Source organism: Dipteris shenzhenensis, chromosome 33 (genome assembly GCF_047967505.1).
Source record: "Dipteris shenzhenensis isolate YYH24624 ecotype China chromosome 33, Dip_SZ_1.0, whole genome shotgun sequence".
Classification (NCBI taxonomy): domain Eukaryota; kingdom Viridiplantae; phylum Streptophyta; class Polypodiopsida; order Gleicheniales; family Dipteridaceae; genus Dipteris; species Dipteris shenzhenensis.
The window spans coordinates 3,605,250-3,623,944 of record NC_141628.1 but is presented as its reverse complement, the minus strand read 5'-3'; the positions used below and the strand labels follow the sequence as shown (position 1 = coordinate 3,623,944).

At 44.6% G+C, this 18,695-nt stretch overlaps 1 protein-coding gene across 1 annotated transcript; it reads right to left on the bottom strand.

The window, feature by feature from the left end:
- Nucleotides 1–14,766: 14,766 nt before the first annotated feature.
- On the bottom strand, nucleotides 14,767–17,644 carry LOC147879549 (uncharacterized). Its single transcript, XM_087372131.1, has 2 exons — nucleotides 15,336–17,644; nucleotides 14,767–15,256 (listed from the first exon to the last, which is right to left on the bottom strand). Exon 1 carries the CDS (start codon nucleotides 17,081–17,083, stop codon nucleotides 15,467–15,469), a length of 1,617 nt encoding a protein of 538 aa, XP_087228257.1. The 5' UTR covers nucleotides 17,084–17,644; the 3' UTR covers nucleotides 14,767–15,256; nucleotides 15,336–15,466.
- Nucleotides 17,645–18,695: the final 1,051 nt, after the last annotated feature.

The following is an 18,695-nucleotide window of genomic DNA, read 5'->3' as shown; positions in this document are numbered from 1 at the left end:
GAAAGAAAGCATTGCCATGTAAATGGGTCTACAAAATGAAGGTCACACATGATGATGTGCCTAGGTACAAGGCCCGTTTGGTTGCTAAAGGGTTCAAGCAAGAGAAGGGTGTGGACTTTGATGAGATATTCTCTCCGGTTGTGAAGATGACCACACTTAGATGCATGCTTGGACTAGTGGCAGTAGAGGATATGGAGCTTATGCAAATGGATGTCAAGACAGCTTTCTTGCATGGGGATTTGCATGAGGAAATTTACATGGTGCAGCCGGAAGGCTTTGAAGAAAAGGGCAAAGAGCATTTAGTTTGCAAGCTAAAGAAGAGTCTCTATGGTCTTAAGCAAGTGCCTAGAGAATGGTATCAGAAGTTTGATGCTTTCATTCGGTCCTAGGATTTTAGGAGTGAAATTGATCACTGCCTCTACACTAAAAGCGCTAAGGATAATAGCCTGATAATCCTGGCACTATATGTGGATGATATGCTATTGGCTAGCAAGAATACTTATGAGCCAGATGCATTAAAGGCCAAGTTGCATGAGGCCTCTGATATGAAGGATTTGGGATTTGCAGGTCATATTCTTGGTATGCGCATCACGCGTGATCGGAGTAGGAAACTCCTTTGGCTTTCACAAAAAGAGTATGTTACAAAAGTATTGCAGCGTTTCAATATGGAGGGGGGGGAGGCAGTGAGTAGTCCATTGCCTCCATATGTGAAACTGAGTCATACAGATAGTCCCAAATCAGATGAGGAAAGGGCCATGATGGCCAAGGTTCCTTATCCATCAGCAGTTGGGAGTCTTATGTATGCTATGATAGCTACTAGACCAGACATTGCAGTGGGAGTTGTTAGCCGATATATGGCTAATCCAGGAAAGAGGCATTGGGAGGCAGTTAAGTGCATCATGAGGTACATGAAGGGTACCAAGGAGATGTGCATCTGCTTTGGTAAAGGAGACATGCATGTACTTGGGTACACAGATTCAGACTATGTAGGGCATGTGGATAGTAGGAGATCCACTTCTGGTTATGTGTTCACCTTTGCAGGTGGTGCAGTGTCGTGGATGTCTCGCGCACAGAAGTGTGTTGCTTTGTCTACCACAGAGGCTGAGTATGTTGCAGCCACAGAGGGTTGCAAGGAGGCTATATGGCTTGATCGGCTAGTGGGAGATTTGGGGATTCATACAGGTGTACCGACATTGCATAGTGATTCCATGAGTGCTATTCAGCTAGCACGGAATCCGGTCTTTCATGCAAAGACCAAACACATTGAGGTCAGGTACCATTTCATCAGGGAGGTACTTGAGGACAAGCACATAGAGCTTGTCAAGGTTCATATAGATGATAACCCTGCAGATATGCTGACGAAGAGTCTACCTAGTCAGCGGTTTGAGTATTGTCGTGTATTGATGGGCATTGGATAGTATGCTCATTGGTTGTTCTCCCTTAAAGGCACATTGTCCTTTAAGTGGGAGGTTGTGGGGGTTAAAGGTCATTGTGCCTTTACCCCGGTTATGTAAAATACTCAAATACATATATAAATGAATGAAAAAGAAGATTAGGGTGGTTTTGCACCCACCAAAAACTTGTGTGGCTCTCTGTTTCTCTCTCTCCCTCTTCCGTTCTTGCTTCCATTGAGAGCACTCTCAAAAGCTGCTTTACCCACTTTGGGAATGGCCGTTGCCATTGTAGTTCTGCAGGCTCTTCTTCCTTTTCTTTATCTTGAATCCTCCCAAGCATCGTTGGGGGAGTTCGGTCTACTGTTGGTGGCGGTACTCAATGGATATCTTGGTCCTGGTTGTATGGGAAGGAAGCATCCTCCTTCAATTGATGCGGCTGTTCTGAGAAGACCACATTGCGACTTATAATTACCTTCTTGGTAACAGGGTTATAGAGATGGTAACCCTTCGCCTCTTCACTGTAGCCCAAGAAAATACACTTCCAGCTCTTCGGTTCCCATTTGGTCCTGTTAGCATCAGGGACATGCACAAAACAATCATCCAAAAACTCTGAAATGTGTAGCTGAAGGTTTCTTACTAGAAAAGGCGTGCAGTGGAGTCATCCCATTCACAACTTTCGCGTAAACTGCAGTGTTACATGCTTCAGCCCAGAAAGTCTTTGCAAATCTTTCCCTTTCATCATACTCCTGCCCGTTTCACAGATGATGCACATCTTGTGCTTTGCTACTCCATTTTGCTATGATGTATGTGGCAGGGGTTTCTTCCTCTTGATCCCGTGACTTTTGCAGTAACTTTCGAATTTAGTTGGTGTGAACTCTCCACCTCTATCTGATCTCAATTTCTTCACCTTCCTCCCTGATTCTTTCTCGACCATTACATGCCATTCCTTGAACTTACTAAAAGCCTCATCTTTAGTCTTCAGAAAATATATCCATATCCTTCTACTGTAGTCGTCGATCAGCATCATGAAGTAGTAGGAACCACCCAAAGCTTCCGTCTCCATCTTTCCGCAGAGGTCCGTGTGAACGAGCTCTAGAGGAGTTTTTGCCCTGCTGGCCTCTTTAGGAAAGGGCTACCGATGCTACTTGCCCATCATGCAAGCTTCGCATACATTGAGCAGATCTGAAATTTCTGGTAGGTCTGCAATCATTCCACTTTTATGCATCTCCTTCAAAGAACTAAGGTTTAGATGACCAAACCTCTCATGCCATAGCTTAGTGTTCTTCACATCCGGTCGAGCACTGAAAACTGAGAGTTCGTAGATGTTGTTGCGCCGTGTACCTTTACCAACGACCTTCCCTTGAAGATCCAAAATCTGTGCGCCATTCTTATCGAAGTGAACTTTGAGGTCTCGATCCGCGATCGCAGAAACAGACAGCAAGTTCCTCTTGATATCTGGCACATAAAGAACATCAGACAACTGTTTTACAACTCCATCTGACTTGAGAGCAATCGTACCTTTTCCTTTTGTTGGACATTTTGCATCATTGCCGACTGCTACAAGGATGTCATTCCCTACCAGCTGTAGAAAGGTATACCAATCCTTCCGATTGGTCATGTGGCGCGATGCACCACTGTCAATAATCCACGGTTCATCCGCAGGTACATGAACTGCCTCCGTGCAAATCTCCTCAATTGCTACGAACAGCTCTACTGGAACTTCCTGTGTGCTGTTGCTGGACTCTTTCTTTACTCCATTCTTCTCATCTGCAATCTTCTTTCGGCACTCATTCTGCTTGTGCCTGCCTTGTTGCAATAGAAGCACTTGATCTTCTTCTTTCTCTTTTTATCATTAGAAGAAGATGGGTTACTAGAGTCCTTACCCTTACCTTTCTTTGATCCAGCGTAGAAAGCCGAATCTTCTCCAGTCCTCGTCTTTTGACGCATCTCCTCCTCCAGAAGCATTGCGCTCAAATCCTCAAAGTTGAGAAGCGGATTTCTATTTTGCGTATTTAGCACCGTAACAAGACCGTCGTACTTTGGTGGGAGAATTCGTATGCACCTTTGTGCTAGATTCTCGCTGGTGATGGTGATGCCAATCGTAGTCATCTGATTGCACAGATTCTTCACCCTGGTGATGAAACTTTCTGCCGCTTCAGACTCAGACAGTTTCTCATTCGCGAGTTGAGTCTCCAGATTCTAAATCCGCGTCTGATTCGTGGACTCGTACTGATTTTGCAAGACCGTCCATGCCTCCTCTGCTGTGATGACATGCTGAATTAATGCCATGACAGTCACTTACATTGCAAATAATAGAACACAGCACATCTGCATTTCTTCTTGTCCACGCGAGAATCTCATCCGCAGTTGGTACTATCTGTTGTGCTGCATTGGCCGGATTCGGTCTTGGAACCGGTTTCAGGTCCACCCTAGTAGCAGTATCCCAAAGCTTGTATGCACTTAGGATGGTCTTCATCTTGAACTTCCAGAGTGGATAGTTAGTGCTATCCAACTTTTTGCTTTCGCCGAACGGTGGGATTCGCAGTCTTGCGGGCTGGGCCATCTCTCACAATCTGCTCGCAAACAGAAACACACTACCAAATCTTCTTGCTAGAGTCTAGGCTCTGATACCATGTAAGAAAACAATACAACGTCTGTGCTCAACAGATAAGAGGATCTCGTATGCAAGAGAGAAAACAGATAGTATGGAGAATCAAAATTTTGATTATTGTAAAACTGATACAATAGATGGCGCTGCCTCCCAACCGTGTGCGCTCCTGTGAAAGAAGCTTCGATGGTGAGCTGGAAACAGTAGAAGACGGAGGCTGGATGCTAAGGAATCAGGGTTGCTGTAGCTAGTGATAAAATAAGCTTCATGAGCTTGCTCTTATATAGCCACCAGTCATAGGCGGTTAGAACCAATTGGGTGACCGACCTAGTCTGCCCAAAATGGCCGACTGGGGGTCGGTCCCAAAATAGGCCACCGACCACAGGATAGAACCGGTGCGCAAAATAGAGCAACTAACCTACAGTCTCCGTTTGGCCCAGAGCCATCTAGGATCATCTGAGGCTCCAAACGGGCCCTGCAACCTGAGAGTGGGATGCCCCGAGAAACGCTCCGTCTATCCTTAGTGCGGTTAGTCATGGGATGCCTTCTTGCACTTGCATGTAGCCTAGTTGGTGGTGTGCCAACTCTACCTGAAGCCGTCCAGCCATCAGGCCACACATGGCCCCCATCTGGTGTCCAAACCAGGACCTACCAGATAACCGAGCTACTCAAATGCCTTCTCCTCATATGGGGGGCTTACAAATAGAGTTAGCTGGTTCCCACGTAGTTACACGAGAGTGGAGCATTGATATCTAACAGAGGAATGATTGATTGAAGGTGGTCGTGATAACTAGATCCAAGGGTAGTGCAATGCAGCATAACTGACTCGATGCTAGAATGTCCCGTAGACTGATTGCTGATCTATACTGCTCGTGGAAACTGTGTCCAAGGAGATGGTGTGCTTCGTATGAGAGGTGAAAGCATCAATGATGATAGATTGTGGAATGGAATCACCTGAAGAGCTAAATGTGTTGGGGCATATATCTCCGCATGTGGCTGGAGATATGAGTGCCTTGTACTGAGGATTTACCTACTATTGAGTATTTGCATGATCACTAGTGAACTCCTGATAGTAGATGTAGTCAGATCCATGCATGAAAGTGATAGCTGTACACCATTGGAATGAAACTGTGCTGATGTAGATGAGACAGCCTTGTACTAAGGGCTTAACTTCAAATTTTCCTTGTGATGAGGGCTTATTGATGAATGTGCCTCATGCTAAGGGCTTACCATCAAATATGCCGTGTGCTGAGGGCTTACTGGAAATATGCCTCATGATGAGGGCTGATTGAGAGGAATTTTGCAATGATTGAAAAAGCAAAAATGATCACTAGATCGTGCTCTACGTGTTGTGAGCACGCCATATTTGCATTCTGACTTTTCCACGTGTCAGCATCATTGAATCCTCATCATTGGAACCACCTCATTATTCTTTGCAAGATACCCAGCACTGAAAATAAATCAGGTTGAAATTCATTTGCTACATTTTGCGCTTCGATGTGTAGTCTAGCTGTAGAGTCTAGCTGTAGACTAGGACCGCTTATTCATCTCCACCAATCCAAGTCATGCATTGCCACATTACCCAATTAGTTCCCACCGGTGTTAGTCCCATTGAATTTATCATCGGTGTACACATTCACACATCTAACACCATTTCAGTCCCTTGGCATCTGGCAGTTCATCGCTTAGTGTGACACTTGGTAGAGTTATCCCTCTCTTGGATTCAGTATTGTTGCACATTTGCACACACATGCCACCCATATAAAGTCACACATTGTTGACTAATTTTTGCATTGGTCCCTGTACGCATACACATCAACCTTGTACAACCTTTTTGCTATGCCCGACACTTAGTTGTCACCATCATGTTAATGGCTTGATCCTTGGAACACAGGTGTTCTTCCACCATGTCTTGGTTTTGATAGTTCAAGGTAAGCCCCCCAGTGGTAGCTCGAGCGTAAGCCCCTCAGTGGTAGCCTTTTATAGTGTTCTCATGGGTAGACACTCTCGCCAATACATGGGTAAGCCTCTTGGATAGATCACTAGACCGCCTCCAACGTGAAGCCCTTCACATCACACTATTGATAATACACCAGTCATAACTTCGGATGAGTTTCATGAGTAGAAAGAGAACCTAATTCAACCATTTATTACCACACGGTATGTACCAGTTTATGATGTGAACTCGAGCCTCATTGGTCTTGAGAGATAGGATGCAAATTCTTCAGATGTTAGCATGGATCAGCCAATAGTTTCTGATCATGTACATGCTTTGGATCAAAAGTTATGGCCATTTGAAATCCATGCCAAACTTTGTCCATGGAGGGGATGATGGATGGAGTGTGATGTGGCACTGAAGGTCACATGTAGTAAGCCTGTGTGGAGGGTTGTGCCTAGGGAGCACTATGCCTAGGTAACACTGATGACATGGCCTATGTGTTCACATAGTAGGCTAGGTGTGCCTAGTAGGGGATGTGTGTTGACATGGACCTGATGACATTGCATTGTGTGAGCTGGCTGTTGGCATGGTAGCTGCTATGCCATTATACTAGGGCTGATGTGGTAGGCCTCCTATTGTGGTGATGTGGCCAATCCACTGTCTTCCTGACGTGGTACAGATAAGTGCGATGCCACATGGCAAATGCTGAGCCACTCTTCTCTGAGGATAGGATGTTTTGGAATCTCATGATTTCGTCGATGGAGACGGAGCTTCGTGGGCTCATTTTGGTATCGTCTGCTGCACTGCTCGGCTGTGAGTGATGAATGCTTGGTTGGAGGCATTGGCTCATTTAGTTATCTCATGGAGGTTGATCTCCTGTATGTGGGCGTGTCTACCGGCTCATTGGAGAAGAATGTGTTGGAGCTCATGGTGAGCGTTGAGGATGGCTGAGTAGAGTTTCCTATCATGATGGAGTCATTGATGGAGTTGAAGATGGTGTTTCCATTGTTTGCTGCTATTGCTACTGGAGTCTACAAGTTAGCCGTTGAAGGAGGCTGTGCATGAGCGGGAGGCGCTTGCTGATCCGCCTGCTGTGAGATCCTTCTAGAGCTCAGTGCTTAAGGCTTGGAGGAGTGCCACTCGTCATTATGGATATAAGGTGCTGTAATGGTTGCCTTGGAGGAGCTAGGTAGCCTGTGATGGAGGACTTGAAGCGGGTCCTTGATCCCATCATTGCTACATGCTACACTCCTTTGTAGTTTGTGGTTGGCCGTGGCTTCTAGTTGTCGAAGCCTAAGGACATTGGCCGTTTGTGCTAGAGTGCCATTTTGGAACGCTAAAGATGGTCGGGTTTGCCATTTTGCTGCTATAGTTATGCTACAAGGAGCCCATTGTAGGCGTCCGAATGTTGGCTGAGCTGCTTGCCATGAAGCTATGGTTTAAGTCTACAATAGAGGAAGGGGGGAGAGCATGGAAGGGAGAGAGGCAGGGTGAGGGTAGCGCACATAGGGGTGAGGCAGTGAAGGCAGGGCACAGAGGCGGTGAGGCTAAATCAGAGGCGATAAGACCTTAGGTTAATTGCGTTAATAGAGGAAGCAAAGAGACAAATTAATGAATTTATTTAGAAAGAGTGAATAAGGCCAATATTGCAAAATTACAATATAAGGGCTCAAGGGATTTGACTTCTATGCATCAATCCCTACTTGCTTACTTATCGAAATTGCTAGTACTTTTGAGAATGCTCGAGAAGGTACTATAGACATTGTGATAGAGGAAGGTTGCTCTAGCTAGTTTAATCTTGCTACGTTTTTCAATGTAGGGAGACATAATAGCCAAGAGCTTTGATTTTGAATCAAAGGGGGGACATAATTTCTCATCTTACACTTTCTTGGAGATTACATTACTATGATGCTCTTTGACAATATCATAAGCTTCCTAGCTTGTCCACCATTTTTATCTCCAATTTTCTGGGTCTCTTACTTTTGCAACAAGTAAAACTCAAATGCAAATCATTATGAAAACATATAGAATAATTCTAATCCCTACAAGAGAAGTGCAAAAAGGTCTAATGGAATTAAGGACAAATTCATTGAAAAAAAAATGTTTTCGTTACTGTTGTCTACATACAGAAGTCAACTCTTGGAAGTCCATTGCAAATAAGTAACTTTCTTTGGGTGTGGATGAGGAAACATTTAAGGATAATTGGGGAACGACCTATGAGAAGTGGGATGTAGTAGTCAGAGCTTTTTGTACAAAAAAACATCCAAGAGAGGTCGCAATTACGAACTGCGACATAAGAGTCCACCAACATGTGTGTACTCTCATCTAGCAAGAGCTATTAAGTTCCAGATGCAACCTGTGCCACAACGAAAGAAGGGAAAGAGTGTCTTGAAATTGGATTTAGACATGCATGAGCACATCTTGGGTGTCTTGGAGCAGTGGACGAGGACGATTGAGATAGTACTAAAAACATGTATGGTCTCATTGCAAGGAAACAATATGTCCACTTGTCCTAGAAAATGGAAAATGCATGTGAGACTTTGCTTCTTTTAAGTATATCCCAAAGAACCACCATGCTGGTTTTATTAAATTGTTTTTGTAAATCCCAAACGGTAATGCAACTATTTTGAGTCAAAGAACTTGAATCTCTCTTTGTCTGAAGAAATCTCTCAAAGAAACCTTACAGAAAATGTCCACAAACCTCACAAGAGAACTCAAGAAAGGAGGAACACTAAAAAGAACATAAGTTAAGCTCCAAAACTCAAAATTGGAAGCTTTTTACCTCAAATCGAAGACGAGGAAAAGCTCTACATGAAGCACTAAAGAAATAATAGAAATGCCTCAAAGGGGAGGGCTTGTGCCTTGATGGAACAAGGTCTTGTACTCTCTCCCAATGGAAATTCTCTCTCGAAGGATCAAAGAATGCCTCACACACGTAGGGCTTAGTGCCTTGATGAGATACTAGGGCTTGGGAGCACTTGATGCTTTAATACCATGATAGCAGAAGTGAGAGAGGGAGAGAGAGAGGAGTGCACATGATATAGCTACCTGTACACTAAGTTGTATCGAACATGAACATGAAGATATACATGTGAACCCCTTAGGGTTAGGGTTGGGGTTTGCCCCTATGCCCTAGAGGTATGGTGCAATTTACACCATCCTCAACAAGAACAAAGATGCATCTGGTAAGTCATATGAAATTCCTTGTCTTAGATGTTCCCTGGACTCCAATCTGCTAAGGTAATCCACAATGGGATGCTATCTTCCTTGAGTATGCACTATTCTATAATTGAATTCTTGTAAGAGGAGGATCCATCTTACTATCCTTTTGAATGGTTGTGGCTTGTTGACCAAATACAATAAGGGACATGAAAGACCACTTCATTGCCCAAAAGATAATGCCAAAATTTTTGCAAGGCAACCCAAGCCTTCCCTTTCAATGATGATTGAGTAGTTTTGTTCGGCTGATGATAAGGTACGGCTGGCATACTATACTTGCTAGAACCACCCTTTTTCAAAGTTTGCATTAAGACTATCCCTATTGCAATATCTGATGCATCCACAAAAACATGGAAGTCTTGGGTCTAGCCTGGTGGAATAAGGATAGGTGAGACTACCAGCATTTTCTTCCTTAGATGAAATGCTTTTTGCTACTCTTCTCTCCAAACAAATTGTTCATTTTTTTGAACCAATCTTGTTAATGGTTAACAGACATAGGACAAATACCTGAGAAATCTATTGTGCCATTTTACTTGCCCCATCTCATGGTCCCTTTGGCATTTTTGGGTTCTCTAGCCTCTTGGATTGGAGTGACCTTTCTTGGATCAATGGCCATCCCTTTGGCTGAAATGATGTGTCCAAGTAAGAGACCACGGGGTGGACTGCGGATTCAAGATTGATCGAGACTCTCAACACTTTCCAAAATAGAGTCAAAGGTGTCATCTTTTTTTCCAAACACATTGAGCAAAAATCCTCTGCATCCATTCTTGAAATGTAGGTGGAGCATTTTTCAATATGAAATTCATGACATTGCTTGTGAACACTCCCCATTCAATGACAAATGCTATTTTTCCTTCATCTTCCTCCACCACTTGGATCTAATTATACCCATTGAATCCATCTAGAATATTGTACTCCTCGTGGCCCGCTACTGCGTCCAGCAAGGTGTCACAAAAAGGTAGAGGATTATAGTGGCTACATTCAATTTTCTATAGTCCACACAGACCTGCAATTCGCCATTTTTCTTGGGAGCTATGACTAAAGGAGAAAGACATGTCACTTTTTCCATAGGGTATATGAAACCTACTCTAAGCAATTTATCAGTTTCTTCTTTGACCAACTTAGTATAGTTAGGATTCATTCGGTACCTCTATTGCACCACCAGAATTACATCCTTTTTAGATTTATGCACTATGCACAGAGGCTCAGATCCACGCCCTTCATGTTAGTGTATTCCCAAGAAAAAATCCATTAGTAATTGCATCAATTCTATTTTAAAAGTTCCTTCCACATGCATACTTAATTTTACTGTCTGTGGCTTTTCTACCGTGTCCAAATTCAATTCTTGTCTTCTTTTACCCTTGCTGTTTTTTGCATCTACTCCTCACATTACAAATGGCATCCTTGCCCCATTTTTTTCGAGCGGAGTCTTGATCTTGATCTTCTTTAAGTTTTGGATTGACCCGCTCTTTGCTAGATCTTTGTCGGACTTTGACTGGTTCTGTCACCATGACTTGATATGTTGACACCACTTTAATTGCATGCGGCTGCACTAAATTGGTAAGCTGAAACTCGAAAATCAAAATTGAATGGTCTAGTCTAAGAAGTAGAGTGGGTGTCTTTGTCTCAAAGCCTTCAAACAAGTGGCTCCTTACACATTCACATTTGATCTTAAACATGAAGCCAATAAGAGGTCCTTAGGAGTTACCACTTTATTTATAAGATTTAATGTCTTTCTCTAATCAATTGTTAGAGTTAGATATACTAAAATTTCCAAGTAATTTCATTTCATTCCTTAAATCGATTACAAACTAGTATGATCCTAGATTCTGATGACATGGATAACATGCGTAGGTCTTCACACATTGTGCTAACTTTTGTGTTAACAAGATGATGGTTCTAAATAGACGAGACACATGATGACCATGTGTAGATTACGATGATCCGCCCTGATGATCATATCACTTAATTGCTCCCAACCCCTTCAATTGGGATTGCATTAAATAAAGTTTGAACATTTGGGTTTGAATTAGATCATTCAAATGCTGTGACGTTGTGATATGACTTTGTCGACAAAGCATGGGACTTTTTATGCCTTGAGAGATAAGGTTTTAATTACCCTATTGAGTGCTCTAAGAACTCTTGACTTATCCTGAGATTTTGGTAAATAAGATTGATTTACAAGGTCAATAAAGTTTGCATGGGATTAGTATGCTTTGCTTGGAATTGCCAAATATACATTTGTAATTGTATTGGTTTTGGAATTGTTGATTCTGTACCCAATCATGGCCCTATCTCCTTGATCCTCTTTGGCAACGTTGGGATGCCCTAGTCCTCTTCTACTGAAAACCAATTCAAATGTTAGCTTTTGAATGTTGTAAGAAAAGCTAGAGCTTGACGTCATGGCCATGAGTACTTACATCAATCACGAGGTTGCCAACGTCTCCACCTCTCCCCTCAACCAGCAAAGAGCCCTTCTACTATGTACTCATGATCATCCTATGTGCATTCTCTGACCACCTTCATTTCGTGCTCAAAGAGAATCACGTCATAAATTGTTTGCATTAAAGATAGCAATGGGCTTCTTTTGCAAGCTCTCTTCTCGCCTATCCAGAACTGAAGTGGGGATGCCAGGGATGCGCACCTCCCTGATGCTCTGTTTATAATGCTCTCATTTCTGCCTCATTTTGTTGAGTATCCACCTCTTATTGATGGATTTCTCCTCAGGCATTTTTGCTAGACACAAACTTTAAAAAGCCTACTAAAAGAGATTTGATTGTGGGCTGCATGCATTGGAGATGGCATCAAAACTTGCACGATACATAAGAGTATTCGTACTCGGAAGTTACACACGGAGACTGAAAGATGCAACATTGCAAGTTGAATTGGCAAACTGCAGTAGTGAAAACGTATGCTTTGCAAGGCTAATCATGCATGAAACAAGGGAACGAGAGCAAAAGGATGCTGCATATTCAACACTCCATTCAAGTAGCAAAGCGAACTCATACAACATGATAAAAAAACGTTCACTTATGGGTAGTCAATTCAGTCTCGCATATACTCTCTCCAGTTCTTAATCATGATCTCTGCTAACATGTGTTTATTATTACGTGCCTTCATTGGAATTATAAATGGAGACTCTGAGCATTAGTGCTCTCTTGTTTTGTTGTTAAAGGTGAATCTTAACACTCGTTAGCTCACTCAGGTAAATGTAGTCAGTTAATCATGTCTAAGCAACGAGTGACTAACGTGATGAAAAGCTATCCCACAGCATTTGTTTTCAAAAATCTAACAGCAAAACTATAAAAGGCCGTCTCCTCTATGATCTTGCCCTTTTTTGCCTTACCTTTGTCCACTATCTCTCCAGTAATGCCATAAAAGCTTTGATGATGTCCACTAATCTCTTAATTGACAAATGCTGGGTATTCTATTAAGTTGAATCCTAAAATGCATTGAGGCACACTACTGAGTCAATAGCGCTATTATGTGCTATTTTGAGCTCTGTTATGCCCTCTTTTGAGCCTCAATGAGCTTTGCTTCTTCGTTGGGTTGGAACCTTCGATTGGTCATGTCTTTGTTGAGCAGCTGCTCAATACCAATGCGCCTTGTCAAGAACTCGCTAGTCCTTTGCTCTGCCATCGTCGTTTGAGAGCAGGTTTTCCTTTCAAAAGGTGATATCAATAGTACAACCATCTTCAGGACTGAAAACACTCCTACGATAGCTAAATGCTGGTTTGTTGACATGAAAAAAGATTAGGTCGTAAGGTGAACAACATTGTAAGTGCTACTTTTAATACGCGACTTCAAAAAAAGTGAGATAAATCTTTTTGCGCTCCTTGCACTTGCAAAGTTAAAAGAAATCCCACTCGTGTATCTTGCTTGTAAGGAATAGACCGAGTTCCCTTTACGCTTAAAAGATGCAAACCCTTCACTGTTTTGTGCCTGCCTAATCAACGAGGGTAGCAAAGGGGCATGCTTGAGCCTGTATGGCAGAAGTCTATTTTATATCCCTCGCATAAGGCATAGAGTTGATAGAGGTTGGCTCCCGCTGGTACTGCGGCAACCTCCCGCTGGTACTGCGGGTGAACATCAGAATTGAAAACTGTTTTGAATACACAATGGAGATTTGTAAATAACTTTTCTGTCAAATTGCTCACTTCTATCAGTACAAAACAGAATGAGATATGATGAAGCCAGCATTTAAGTAGAGCACTTATCCACTAGACTCGTGATTGCTAATAATGGATATTAGCACAGATTAACCTCATGCATCATGCTGAGGCAGGTATTCCTGCAATTTGGTACATTACTGAAAGGCAATTGAACATTTTAACATGACTGACAGTATGCACTTTGCACTGCCAAATTTGCTGTTGTCAAAAGAATGTTCCAGTCAATTTTAATGTATGCCAAGCAAGAAACAAAGCGAACAAATACTGTCCTGAAATTTATTCCTTGCAGAACCCCTCTAAATTTTTAAAAATAGCTTCGTAACATGTCCCACACTGATCAATGCTCTGCTTAAGAGGTCATGGTGACCAAAATTAATAAGTCAGTCCTGCCACCCTTGCACAGTGCATCTCCACCTTTTCAAGAGAGGTAACATGAAAGTTTCCTGGCTAGGGATTTTAAGTCATTGACATGTACAATGCAACAACTCCCCTAATTGCCTGACACTACTTACCATAGTCGCCACAAAACAAATTGCTGATTCACACATGCAGTCAAGTGTGCAACCTTTTACTGGATCGTCCAAATCACATGGATAGTAATTTTTTTCATTTAGGAAAAACCATATCATATTCGCCTGCCCTCTTTTATCATCCAGTCTGCCCTCTATTGTCATCTCCTCTGCCCTATATTATTGACTATGCTTTAATATCCGGAATCAAATGCAACTCTTGATTTACTTTTCCCTCTACTAGTACCATCCGTAATATTCACAAAAAAGCTAACCTGATACCGTTATCCGCAAATCTTGGATAGCCTAGTCTAAAAGGTTAAGCAACGATACTGGTTTAATGAGGTTGGCTTGTTCTTTCCTAATGTGCATTGTACAAACATGAGGAAACTGTTAATCCAGCTACTTCAAGCTTAGGGTCATTACAGTGCCCACCAAGTTGAGCTGACGTGGCAAACATGTCGCCCGCCCAAACTTGATGGGCAGCCAATCTTGGACGTCCATTGCTCTGCCCAAGCTTAGGCGCAGGGCCAGCGTGTGAACCGCCTTAAAGCTCCCAGCCATAAACTGTGCTACAAGAGCCCAGGTCACTTGCATACAAGATATACCCACCACTTTATAGCTACAACAACGTGCTGGCTTTTTCTCATTCAAGTTGGTGAAGGCTTAGATTTGGTGAGGGCTTAGCATTAGCGGGGAAGCAAATCAATAAGCGGTTAATAACAACGAACCTCTGGGTCCATGCAAAGGTGCCAAAATGGCAATCAAATGTAAACAACGATACTGATGGTCCATTGGATCTTCAAGCTCAATTTTAACCTAGGATTGAAGCATTTACATACTTGAATAGAGAACGCCACGGAAAATTTTGAGGCAACAAAAACTTTAACAGACAAGCATAGATGATCAGAAAACAGGCGGGTGATCGATGGTGACCAACAGATGCTTTCATAAAATCTCTTACCAGGGTATGGATATGTGCGCGAAGGAAGGCCTTGCAAACCTGGCCATTTTCATTCCACCTTCAGAGAGAGGCGCCAAAAGGGTAAATTTTGCATTAAATAAACAAAATTAACCCTATACTCCAAGAACAATGTTGAATGTCTATCAGATTGGTTGAGGCTTTATACAAATTCTGACCCCAAGTCTGTAGGTTGCGAATTGAAACATTCGTTGAAAATTCTCAAGGCTTTGCACAGAGTTTCCGCATGCCGTAGGAGTCTGTATACTCTAATCTCTTTACAGAAGGTTGTCTTCCGTTCTGATATATGACAAAGAGGAAGCTATATAGTAAGGTATCTGTGGGAGAGAGAGAGAGAGGGAAGGGATGATTCCTGTAAAAAAGAGTGGTATGAAAGGATCACCGAAGAGTCATGAGAGAGTGATGAAAGCCAGGGATGAGGTGGTTTCATAATCTGACAAAGCTCAAGATATGGCTGAGCGTGATGAGAAAGAGATGAAAGGCAGAGGTGGGGAGGTGTGATGAGAGCTCACGATGCGATTTCCAAAGGTATGGTACAGGGAAAGGGAGGCATGATGATCTTACAAAAAACCAAGGATCTGATTTTCAGAGTGAGGGGAAGGGAGGAAGTGGTTTGAACAAAAGGAATGAAGGATTGACAGATTCAAAATTGGGCAACGTACTCTGCGAGCTTGCCAATCCGAGCAACGAGATGGGGAGGGACTGGGGGAGGACGCCTCTTGAGCTCACCGCAGGAGAGATCGACATCGAAAGCGTCTGCTACATCTTGAGTGTTCCAGCCTGCTCTTCTCAGAACATCAGAAAGAATGTTGACGTAGAGCACGAGTCCCTCCAAAATGCTCTGCCGATCCAAACACGAATTGGGTTCCCCTGGCGATGGCGGCACTGCACTCATCATCTCCATCACGTCTGCTTCCTTCCACCCTCCGCTTCTCAGAATGTTCGCCATCTCGTCCAGATATCTCTCCAGCCAATACGGTGGAGCTCGATTTCTCACCCTTTCCTCCATGCACTGCTGCGTTGCTGCTTTCCCCCCCACCTCCACATCCACTTTGTCGCACGAGAAGAGTTGATCATGCTCATTGCTCACACTCTGCTGCTTCTTCTCCGCAAGATCGCTCCAGAACTCTACCCGCCTCACCATCCTCGTAGCAGTAGCGGCCGATTTCGTAGACGGTGCCCTTTCGTCGGGCGCTTGATGCTCCCTCGGAAGAAATCGAGAGCGCAGCTGCTTCGTGGTGCTGGTAGCTGCGCTTCCCAGTGCGTGATCGCACCGTCTCAACGCCTGACGACTATCCAATACTTCGAAGCTCCTCCGCGGTAGCTCGCCATTCCGTGCGGAGGGATCGAACCTCTTGGCCAGTACATCCACGTTCCTACCCCAACCTTCCAAATCCCTGCACGCCTCCTCGCCTTTCCACCGAGCTGTATCCTCGCCCTGTTGATCAGTGAGCTCCCCATCTTCCCTTCCAGAATCAAACAGAATTCCCCCATCTCCCTCGCTGCCGTGTCTAGGCATATCCAGCGGCTTCTCTATCCGAAAACTCCGCCCGTTGTCGCACACCCAATCTCCTGATCCACTGCTCAAGCTGGCAGCTCTCCCATGAACGACGTCCAAGTTTGCGAAATCAAATGGCAGTTCATAATCGTAAGGGACGAAATTCTCCCTCTCGAAGAAATTTGCGAGGTCGTAGCCGCAGTAGAAGACATCCTTCTGACAAACGAAGAAGACGGGATTCCCAGCTAGATTGGGCGAAGCAGGAATGTAACAGTACCTGTACACAGGTATGAGGATCGGCACTTTCCGAAGGGCAGCGCGCGCGACGCTCACTGCCTGCTCAGCGTCGTTAGGCCTCGGCCCCCATTGCTTGCACCAGAATCGTCCTCTGGCGACCTCGTATGTGAGACCAGCGATCGGAAGGTTGAGCGTCATGCGCAACTGCTTCAAACCTCCGGAGCGCCAATCGGGGAAGCCCGCACCCACAGGCAGGCCTTCCTGGAGTATGGCTTTCAAATCGGGGGGAAAAGAGAATGCGAAGGGAGCTTCAATTCTGCAGAATTCCTCATCGGAGAGGCCGCGGGCGATCTGGATTTGGCACTTGCGGAGGCGGTCGACGACGGTGCGAGCGAGGGGAGCGAAGGAGAAGCAGCCTTGGCGGGGGCTGGTGGAGGGGAGGGGGCCTTTGCTGGCGCGGGCGGAGAAGCGTTTGAGCCCGGCGACATGAGCGTGGGAGGTGAGGCGACGATCGACATCCACCATAGCCGGAGAAGCAGGGGAGCTCCAGCGTAAGGGAGGAGAAGCTGGAGCTCGAAATTCATGGGAAGGGGAAGCTCATGGGGGCAGGGGAGGAGATGGAAGAGCTAAGGGGAGAAAAGGGTCGCCATAGCCATAGCTCGCAAAGCTCAGAAGCGGTGAATGGTCGCCATAGCCATAGCTCTCAAGCTCTGCACGCTCAGAAGCGGTGACTGGTCGTCATAGCCATAGCTGGAAAGCTCATAGCTCACGAGCTCACGAGCTCAGAAGCAGGGGATGGTCGCCAAGGAAGCTCAAAAGCGGTGAATGCTCGCAAGCTCAGAAGCGGAATGGTCGCCATAGCCATAGCTTGAAGCTCAGAAGAGGTGAATGGTCGCCATAGCCATAGCAGGCAAGCTTAGAAGCAGGGGAAGTCGCCATAGCCATATCTCGCAAGCTCAAAAGAGGCGATTGTTCGCCATAGGCATAGATGGAAAGCTCAGAAGCAGAGAATGATCGCCATAGCCATAATAGCTCGCAAGCTCAGAAGCTCAAAAAACAGTGAAGAAGAAGAAAATGAAGAAAGACGAAAAACGAAGCGTTGGAGAAGACAAACCCCAAGAGCTTGAAATGGAAAAGGCCGTTTCCCCAAAGAGAGAGAGAGAGAGAAATTTAGAGAGAGAATCCCCCCCTAAATTTAGCCCCCTTCCCCGCCAAATTTAGCGGCACTTTTCTTCCCTTTCACGCATGCCGCGCACTCACATGCTCACCGCACACACCGCCCCGATGACGTGGCAGATCACCACGTCACCCTCGCCTCACATGCCCACCGCACACACCTGACGTGGACCCAAAGAAGGGGGCCAGGTCAGCGCTCACGTTACTCCCGCGTGCAGGGAGCGGCGAGCCACGTAGGCGGGGAGTGCCACGTCAAGGGACCAAATATCGGAACGGCCCACCTGCAAAAATGGACTGTTGCGTGGTCGTGTGTTTGGCCGGCACACGTGGGACCACACGGGTCAAATGCTTCATAGACGTCGGCCGCCGGCCGGACTAACGGCCCCCCTTGCTTTTGGTGGTCCTCCCTTTTTGGGCCCTCATTTCCTTTTTTTTTTGAACTCCAATAATCCTTTGCCCATACCCCGCACAATATTTAATTGCATTTTAGCCCCATTTGGCTTTTTATTCAATTGTCCCTCCCATCATAGTGTCGGTTAAAAGAAGCTCCATTTTTCTTTCTACGTCCCCCCAACCCTCCACTTTATCTCATATATCTTCTTACGTTCCCAAACTTAACCTAGTCGAAGAACAATTTTTAGCCCGAGAACACTTGAATGGATGATCTAGCCGTAGAACAATCTTTACGCATCACTTGAATGGATGATCTAGCCGTAGAACAAATTTTAAGCTTTAACACATTGAATAAATTCAAAAGGCCTACCAATGGAAACATGAAACTCGACCCAACAGAACAGAATCCCCACGACACGTCGAATTTCACTTTCAAAAGTGGGGAAGAAGGACGCATGGCAAAAAGGAGGAAGAGAAGAGAGAGAGAAGGTGCCATTTATTCATGCCCCAAAGATAGTTTTCCAAGTTAGATACACGAAAAAATGATGTTTCTCTTTAAAGCTTAGGA

Excerpts from the sequence above, each read along its gene's own strand:
- LOC147879549 (XM_087372131.1), bottom strand. The coding sequence starts at position 17,083 with ATGGTGGATGTCGATCGTCGCCTCACCTCCCACGCTCATGTCGCCGGG.